Here is a 9,598-nt window from a genome sequence, read left to right on the forward strand (position 1 = left end):
ACATTAGGTGTCAATGAGAGTGAGACAGGTATTGCTGCCGGACTCGGCACCCCCGTTTAAATTTTGTGCAGACCCTGCCTGTCAAAGTTACATTTTATGAATCCCAACAACTATGTCTACATTTTCAGAAAGAATTATTTGTCTCCTTTTTACGGTTTGGCCGCGAGCTCGAGTTAAATATAAAAATAAAGGTTATTTTTTACTGCTTCACGCACTCTAGCCAACTGACGCTTTCACTCTAACTTTGAAGAAAAAGTGATTTGCACTCCTCCTTTGAGTGCTCACAGTTTGAAAAGTTTACATGTTATGTAAAAACAGTTCCTGTCTTTTTGAGAGAGCAGAAGTTTTCCTCCGTTTTATAGTTTGAATCACATTTCTACGTGCAGGTATGAGAGAGCTGGGTGACTCAGAAAAAAGGTGCAATTTTGTCGAAAAAAGGTGGGTTTCTAAAGAAAATGCCAATGCATTTCTAATGCATTATTTATTCCCAGTTTTTTGGGAATAACTTTGGGAAAAATTGGAATTTTAACACCAAAAGTCATAGCACCCCTTGCGGGATCAAGACGCACGTTTTGATGTATATATTACCGGGGTTTTCTCAAAGCTGCGGGACGAGTTACGCGCTGAAATTTGGCGGAAGAATAATAAACCCGAAACAGAAGATTAATAGATGCCTCGGGGCTCTAACTAGAGAACTATTGAGAATTAGTTAAATTCACTTATGTCCTGCATGATGTTTTACGGTGCGGCTGAACACTGTCCGTAAAGAACAGCGAGAGAAACACTTTCCCATCCGGAGCCCTGGTTATACTGGGCAGCTCCCAGTGTGAATATGTGTAACTGTGTCGCTGCTGGAAAAGCATTAACGATATTAGTCAGCTTTACCTATAGTGTATAAATATTTAGATTGAGATGTTGGTTATCATTGATTTAAAAAAAAAAACTGTTTTTTGATTTTGTCAAAAGTCTACTTTTAGAAAAATTACTATACAAGTAAAATGCTATCAATAATGGAGGCTTAATGGGATTCTTCACTTTTCACTTCAAACACTTTATTTTGTTTGCAACAAATTATACAAAATGGTTACACAAAGTTGACTGACTCCAACTTGTGGTAACATTGTGCAGTAGGCTACTTGAGATATGATATAACATGCTGAGTGTTTTCACCAATGAACATATAGGCCAGAACATCCTGATCTCCCACCACACACCTAGATCCTAGTCCTTGTCTGTTGTTTTCTCAGTACTCACCAGCTTCTCCCATCATCTACACACACACACACACACACACACACACACACTTAAATCTTTATCTCTGTGTTGCAGTCTGGCAGAAACATGTACTTACATATAACAATCTGCACAGTGCAATGATGGAAGCTTGTGGATATTTATTTCTTTATTTCTTTCCAAAGCAAACAAAGTGAACTATCGATGTTAAAAAAATGAAAGTGACTCCATCTTGTGGTCACATTATGCAGCACTTGGACTCATAGGTAATGCCATTATTTTTCATGGCAAAACCAGACATTTATACGCATCATCACTGTATCTCTAAAGAACAAAAAAAATTGTTTTAACCAACAGATATCAAACTGCTTTAATAACTAACAATGAGCAATGGAGCAGAAGCAATCAATACAGTTTCAATCAATGAATTACTACTTTAAGTCCAATATAATGCAGATTAATGTAGTGAACATGCAAGAAAACACACATTCTTAAATCCACATAAACACAAAAAGTTATATTAAACAGCCAAATTGTCACTCAACATGGAGTACACCCACACACTTTACAATTAACATAAATAATTAGTGCACATTCATGAGCACGATAATACAAATTTACTTCCCCTCCTCAACACAGTGGCAGTTTATTTAACTTCTGTAATTTCAGTGAACAAATGCTGTTGACTCTTTATTTTTGCACATTCACTATTTTCTGAGAAAGATATCTGCTCTTGATATTTAATGAAAAATGAGCAGTGATGTGTTCAGGTCATCGAGTTACTTTTTAGAGCCTTTAGACTGTCGCATTAGTAAGTTTTTGTCACTGAAAATCACAGTGTAACCTTAACAATAAAATATGCAGCATTTTTGCTTTTTTTTTTTTTTTATTGCAGATGCAGATTTATGAGCAAAGACAAGTGCAGCACCCTGGTCCTCCAGTCAAGTAAGCCAAGAAACTACTGGTCCTAGAGACAGAGAGAGAGAAATGAGCAATCATTAACTGACAAAACTCATCTATAAGTCTGACTTATCATTTTAAACTCGATACACAAGAAAAATGACACAGCTGCCTAAAAATGTACAAACAATCCCCTTTCTCAGAGTTCATGTTAAATATAGTTTTATTTTTGTGAAACGTTTCAACTGGTTCTCCCAGTTTGTCTCCACATTATATATCTAAAGTTATATGAATAAAACATGTTCAGTGTATTAACCAAAGAACAGATAGCTCCAGGAAGATTTTATCCATCTTTACCACAATGAGCATCAAAAACAATGAAATTTGAAGAAGAGTCACAGGATGATTTAGATATGATTTTCAGGATGTAGCTTTTGGGGGGATTTGTTGTGACTGCAAGAAAGAAGAAAGATACACCCAAATTAAGTCAAGTTTACCGGGAAGGCATGTTCTCCTGGCTTGGCGGAATCTGTATCTCTGTTCTCTGAAGTTCGTTTTTCCACGTTAACCTGAGAAATAACAAAATGCATCATTTTACACAGAAAACTACCTTTGTCATCTCTTTGTATAGAAATTACTGCAAATCCACAGTCCTAAAAGAAAACACCAAGTAAGTCAAGGATCTTCAGAAAAGCTCCATACAGACTGTGGATCTTCTTACCAGATCAGGAGACTGTTGTTTATCATTGTATGTCAGCATCTTCTACAAGATGCAAGTCCTTCTCAGCAACAGCCTTGCCTTAATAAGTGCTGATAAAAAGTGTCAAGCTCACTGACTGGTATCAGCCTTTTCAGTGAGGAGCATCTTTAGCGACTGTTTTTCAAGATGTAGATTCACGTATTTTACTCTAAATGAAAAGTTCTCAAAAGTAAAGTAAATGTGTTTTTACCTTTTCCATGGGTCCACATCCGCCTATTCGGTCACTACAGGGGGGGCGAGTGGTTGTTCGTTTTATTTTAGTTTCGTCTTCTCTCCTTTCTCTGGTGAGCATGATGGTTCCCTCAACCTAGACAAAAAATCAGGATAAATATTCATTAATTATGTGTCATTTTACATTATTTTGTACAGAAACCACCTTACTCTACTCTTCTAAAGTCAACCTGTATTCACCTCAATGCAGTGACTCCAAACCAGTGTTGGACCTTAAATACACATTTGAGTTTATTTGAGAAATTTCCATTCTCTGCTTCTTGATACTTGTACTCCTCTACATCCACAGGGAACTATTGTACTTTTTATTGAGAGCTTAAGTAACTAGTTACTTTAGTTACTCGTTACTTTTCAGGTCAAAATTAGACATTAAAATCACTTCTGATCAGCTTATGGACTGCAACACATTGTTAAATATTAAAGCAGTGATTTCCAAGCTTCTTGGCCTTTGACCTGTAACAAAACATCAGTGTCTAGTTGCGCTGTCATGTCTCAGATGTAACTTGTTGGCAGTTACACCAAAGAGACATTTCCTCTTTCAACTGCTCCGATTGTTTCATTTAGTCAATTGTTTTGAGGCCCAGAGAGGTCTTGTGACTCTTTGGAGGGACTCAACCCCTAGGTTGGTGACCACTTGACTAAACTGCCAAACTGTTTCTGGAGAAGTTCAAACGAGCTCCACCTCAGGCAGCTACAGCTACTGAGCATCAAAAACAATGAAATTTGAAGAAGAGTCACAGGATGATTTAGATATGATTTTCAGGATGTAGCTTTTGGGGGGATTTGTTGTGACTGCAAGAAAGAAGAAAAATACACCCAAATTAAGTCAAGTTTACCGGGAAGGCATGTTCTCCTGGCTCTGCGGAATCTGTATCTCTGTTCTCTGAAGTTCGTTTTTCCACGTTAACCTGAGAAATAACAAAATGCAACATTTTACACAGAAAACTACCTTTGTCATCTCTTTGTATAGAAATGACTGCGAATCCACCTAAACAGCCCTAAAAGAAAACACCAAGTAAGTCAAGGATCTTCAGAAAAGCTCCATACAGACTGTGGATCTTCTTACCAGATCAGGAGACTGTTGTTTATCATTGTATGTCAGCATCTTCTACAAGATGCAAGTCATTCTCAGCAACAGCCTTGCTGATAATAAGTGCTGATAAAAAGTGTCAAGCTAAAGAAGTGTGTTTTTTGTGGCTGACATAAAGGAGAAACCATCACAAAGGTGTATAGGGCAGTACTGAGAGTTGATTATTTGACATCAAATCCAAGCACAACAATTATTCACACTAAACAACTGATACTGTAAAGCAGCCAATGAGCCAAAATACTTAAAAACACCCGAACATGTGGGATTGCATTTAAATATCACGCCAATTTCAAAAAGATTTTGTGTGTCATGTAGGGCTGTTTGGGTTAGAGGGTTAGTGGTTAATAGTTAGCAGACAAATTATATTTTGTGAAATGACACACAAAAGGCAAAAAATGTGTACTGATAACACACAAAATGCATTATTCATTTATAATTCATACATCATTTGGTGAGACCAGGCTCCAAGATCTGATCACTCATGGCACAGGTGTTATTGACAGGGAATAGATTGCTGATGACAGGAAATTTAAACAACGTTACCAAAATACACTCAAAATAAGTAAAGTTTACCGGGAAGCCATATTGTCCTGGTAGGGGGCAAAATCTGCAGCAATATTGCCATGTCCGTTTGTCCACAGAGACCTAAAAAATAACAAAATGCATCATTTTACACAGAAAACTACCTTTGTCATCTCTTTGTATAGAAATGACTGCGAATCCACCTAAACAGCCCTAAAAGAAAACACCAAGTAAGTCAAGGATCTTCAGAAAAGCTCCATACAGACTGTGGATCTTCTTACCAGATCAGGAGACTGTTGTTTATCATTGTATGTCAGCATCTTCTACAAGATGCAAGTCATTCTCAGCAACAGCCTTGCTGATAATAAGTGCTGATAAAAAGTGTCAAGCTAAAGGAGTGTGTTTTTTGTGGCTGACATAAAGGAGAAACCATCACAAAGGTGTATAGAGCAGTACTGAGAGTTGATTATTTGACATCAAATCCAAGCACAACAATTATTCACACTAAACAACTGATACTGTAAAGCAGCCAATGAGCCAAAATACTTAAAAACACCCGAACATGTGGGATTGCATTTAAATATCACGCCAATTTCAAAAAGATTTTGAGTTTCATGTAGGGCTGTTTGGGTTAGAGGGTTAGTGGTTAATAGTTAGCAGACAAATTATATTTCGTGAAATGACACACAAAAGGCAAAAAATGTGTACTGATAACACACAAAATGCATTATTCATTTATAATTCATATATCATTTTGTGAGACCAGGCTCCAAGATCTGATCACTCATGGCACAGGTGTTATTGACAGGGAATAGATTGCTGATGACAGGAAATTTAAACAACGTTACCAAAATACACTTAAAATAAGTAAAGTTTACCGGGAAGCCATATTGTCCTGGTAGGGGGCAAAATCTGCAGCAATAATATATCTTTTGCCTTGTCCGTTTTTCCACGTTAACCTAAGAAATAACAAAATACATAATTTTACACAGAAAACTACCTTTGTCATCTCTTTGTATAGAAATTACTGCGAATCCACCTAAACAGTCCTAAAAGAAAACACCAAGTAAGTCAAGGATCTTCAGAAAAGCTCCATACAGACTGTGGATCTTCTTACCAGATCAGGAGACTGTTGTTTATCATTGTATGTCAGCATCTTCTACAAGATGCAAGTCCTTCTCAGCAACAGCCTTGCTGATAATAAGTGCTGATAAAAAGTGTCAACCTCACTGACTGGTATCAGCCTTTTCAGTGAGGAGCATCTTTAGCGACTGTTTTTCAAGATGTAGATTCACGTATTTTACTCTAAATGAAAAGTTCTCAAAAGTAAAGTAAATGTGTTTTTACCTTTTCCATGGGTCCACATCCGCCTGATAGAACACTACAGTCGTCATAGCTTCTCTTTTTTTTTGTTTGAGTTTCGTCTTCTCTCCTTTCTCTGGTGAGCATGATGGTTCCCTCAACCTAGACAAAAAATCAGGATAAATATTCATTAATTATGTGTCATTTTACATTATTTTGCACAGAAACCAACTTACTCTACTCTTCTAAAGTCAACCTGTATTCACCTCAATGCAGTGACTCCAAACCAGTGTTGGACCTTAAATACACATTTGAGTTTATTTGAGAATTTCCATTCTCTGCTTCTTGATACTTGTACTCCTCTACATCCACAGGGAACTATTGTACTTTTTATTGAGAGCTTAAGTAACTAGTTACTTTAGTTACTCGTTACTTTTCAGGTCAAAATTAGACATTAAAATCACTTCTGATCAGCTTATGGACTGCAACACATTGTTAAATATTAAAGCAGTGATTTCCAAGCTTCTTGGCCTTTGACCTGTAACAAAACATCAGTGTCTAGTTGCGCTGTCATGTCTCAGATGTAACTTGTTGGCAGTTACACCAAAGAGACATTTCCTCTTTCAACTGCTCCGATTGTTTCAATTAGTCAATTGTTTTGAGGCCCAGAGAGGTCTTGTGACTCTTTGGAGGGACTCAACCCCTAGGTTGGTGACCACTTGACTAAACTGCCAAACTGTTTCTGGAGAAGTTCAAACGAGCTCCACCTCAGGCAACTACAGCTACTGAGCATCAAAAACAATGAAATTTGAAGAAGAGTCACAGGATGATTTAGATATGATTTTCAGGATGTAGCTTTTGGGGGGATTTGTTGTGACTGCAAGAAAGAAGAAAGATACACCCAAATTAAGTCAAGTTTACCGGGAAGGCATGTTCTCCTGGCTTGGCGGAATCTGTATCTCTGTTCTCTGAAGTTCGTTTTTCCACGTTAACCTGAGAAATAACAAAATGCAACATTTTACACAGAAAACTACCTTTGTCATCTCTTTGTATAGAAATGACTGCGAATCCACCTAAACAGCCCTAAAAGAAAACACCAAGTAAGTCAAGGATCTTCAGAAAAGCTCCATACAGACTGTGGATCTTCTTACCAGATCAGGAGACTGTTGTTTATCATTGTATGTCAGCATCTTCTACAAGATGCAAGTCCTTCTCAGCAACAGCCTTGCTGATAATAAGTGCTGATAAAAAGTGTCAAGCTCACTGACTGGTATCAGCCTTTTCAGTGAGGAGCATCTTTAGCGACTGTTTTTCAAGATGTAGATTCACGTATTTTACTCTAAATGAAAAGTTCTCAAAAGTAAAGTAAATGTGTTTTTACCTTTTCCATGGGTCCACATCCGCCTATTCGGTCACTACAGAGGCGGCTATATCTTGTTTTTTTTTTTTTCACGTTAATCTAAGAAATAACAAAATGCAACATTTTACACAGAAAACTACCTTTGTCATCTCTTTGTATAGAAAATTACTGCGAATCCACCTAAACAGCCCTAAAAGAAAACACCAAGTAAGTCAAGGATCTTCAGAAAAGCTCCATACAGACTGTGGATCTTCTTACCAGATCAGGAGACTGTTGTTTATCATTGTATGTCAGCATCTTCTACAAGATGCAAGTCATTCTCAGCAACAGCCTTGCTGATAATAAGTGCTGATAAAAAGTGTCAAGCTAAAGAAGTGTGTTTTTTGTGGCTGACATAAAGGAGAAACCATCACAAAGGTGTATAGGGCAGTACTGAGAGTTGATTATTTGACATCAAATCCAAGCACAACAATTATTCACACTAAACAACTGATACTGTAAAGCAGCCAATGAGCCAAAATACTTAAAAACACCCGAACATGTGGGATTGCATTTAAATATCACGCCAATTTCAAAAAGATTTTGTGTGTCATGTAGGGCTGTTTGGGTTAGAGGGTTAGTGGTTAATAGTTAGCAGACAAATTATATTTTGTGAAATGACACACAAAAGGCAAAAAATGTGTACTGATAACACACAAAATGCATTATTCATTTATAATTCATACATCATTTGGTGAGACCAGGCTCCAAGATCTGATCACTCATGGCACAGGTGTTATTGACAGGGAATAGATTGCTGATGACAGGAAATTTAAACAACGTTACCAAAATACACTCAAAATAAGTAAAGTTTACCGGGAAGCCATATTGTCCTGGTAGGGGGCAAAATCTGCAGCAATATTGCCATGTCCGTTTGTCCACAGAGACCTAAAAAATAACAAAATGCATAATTTTATACAGAAAACTACCTTTGTCACCTCTTTGTATAGAAATGACTGCAACTCCACCTAAACAGTCCTAAAAGAAAACACCAAGTAAGTCAAGGATCTTTAGAAAACCTCCATACAGACTGTAGATCTTCTTACCAGATCAGAAGACTGTTGTTTGTACTTCAGCGGAGTGGATTCATCAGCAGATGTGAAGGTTGTGGTGAGCAGGAAAGCCTGCAGACACAACATGAGCAGCAGCACAGTTCTGTCCATGGCTGATGAACTGAAGCCAACATGAAGCCCACATTTATACACTCAGTGGAACCGAAGTGGACGAAGGTGAAGCAATAACAGGATGTCAGTTATACTGCATTAATATCAGCAAGTCATTCTCAGGAACACACTTGATTGTAAGTGTTGATAATAAGTTTCAAGCTAGAGTAGTGTGTTTCCTGCACACAATAAAGATGCATAGGCATACAAAACAACACATAAAGCAGCCTACGATGAACTACGATACATAAAAACACTCTAATATGACCTCATGGTTTTGGCACATGTCATATCTATGCATTTTAAGCTTTTTGCGTGCTGCATAACACTGTTTTGGTTAGAGTCAAGGGTTACGGGGTTCGTCAGCAAAGAAATGAAATGACGAGAAAGTACATGTGAAAAACAAAAAATGCATGATAACAACACATGAAATGACTAAAAATCATTTCAGCTTCACCTGATCCCACCTCCATCCGATAAAACTAAATGGGTGTAAAAGGGCATGAGCAAACAGCAGCCTTAAATCAATAACACAACCAAATTGACAAGTGATTGGCTGAGTAGTCCATTAAAGAGAGGCTGGCCCTGTTTGTTCCTCTCACTATCAATCACATAGCTTATGGTTAGAGAAGACAGACCTTCAGCCACTCTATTCAATTCTTTTGAGAAATAAACGATTACCCTAAATCTAATATTTGTGTTATCATTACGAGGAGATCACACTGTGGTACAGTCACACACACAGTGTTGGGAAAGTTACTAGGTTACAGATTACTATTTACCCTGTTGAAATGTAATAATGTTTCAATGACTTGATTAAAGTAATATAACTTATTACATTTTATTACTTTTTGATTACTTTACAGTACTGTTAATTTAGTCTGTTGGTGTCCTGTGGAAATTTCAAAGCATAATGACCTCTCCAGGTTAATATTCAATGAAAACACAAAGCTGAATTAAGTTAGTGAGTGTTATAAGATCTCACACCTATCACAAAG

General features: G+C 37.2%; 1 protein-coding gene across 2 annotated transcripts; it reads right to left on the reverse strand.

The window, feature by feature from the left end:
• Nucleotides 1–1,384: 1,384 nt before the first annotated feature.
• Nucleotides 1,385–8,626, reverse strand: LOC130178259 (uncharacterized). 2 transcript variants are annotated; one of them, XM_056390331.1, is made up of 10 exons: nucleotides 8,484–8,626; nucleotides 8,254–8,325; nucleotides 7,420–7,497; nucleotides 6,960–7,031; nucleotides 6,084–6,200; nucleotides 5,615–5,695; nucleotides 3,961–4,032; nucleotides 3,084–3,200; nucleotides 2,631–2,702; nucleotides 1,385–2,200 (listed from the first exon to the last, which is right to left on the reverse strand). In XM_056390331.1, the coding sequence occupies exons 1-10, from the start codon at nucleotides 8,598–8,600 to the stop codon at nucleotides 2,192–2,194; spliced, it is 807 nt and encodes a 268-aa protein (XP_056246306.1). In that variant the 5' UTR covers nucleotides 8,601–8,626; the 3' UTR covers nucleotides 1,385–2,191. The 2 variants fall into 2 exon arrangements, with proteins under 2 accessions (XP_056246306.1, XP_056246307.1); XM_056390332.1 differs by lacking the exon at nucleotides 7,420–7,497.
• Between the last annotated feature and the right edge of the window lie 972 nt (nucleotides 8,627–9,598).

The sequence above is a fragment of the Seriola aureovittata genome, chromosome 12 (assembly GCF_021018895.1).
Source record: "Seriola aureovittata isolate HTS-2021-v1 ecotype China chromosome 12, ASM2101889v1, whole genome shotgun sequence".
Taxonomy (NCBI): Eukaryota; Metazoa; Chordata; class Actinopteri; order Carangiformes; family Carangidae; genus Seriola; species Seriola aureovittata.

Coding starts and splice junctions, on each gene's coding strand:
- LOC130178259 (XM_056390331.1), bottom strand. CDS start 8,600: ATGGACAGAACTGTGCTGCTGCTCATGTTGTGTCTGCAGGCTTTCCTG. Junction 7,032..7,419: donor GATGTGGACCCATGGAAAAG/GTAAAAACACAT, acceptor GTTATTTCTCAG/GTTAACGTGGAAAAACGAAC. Junction 6,201..6,959: donor CAGGAGAACATGCCTTCCCG/GTAAACTTGACT, acceptor TTTTTTGTCTAG/GTTGAGGGAACCATCATGCT.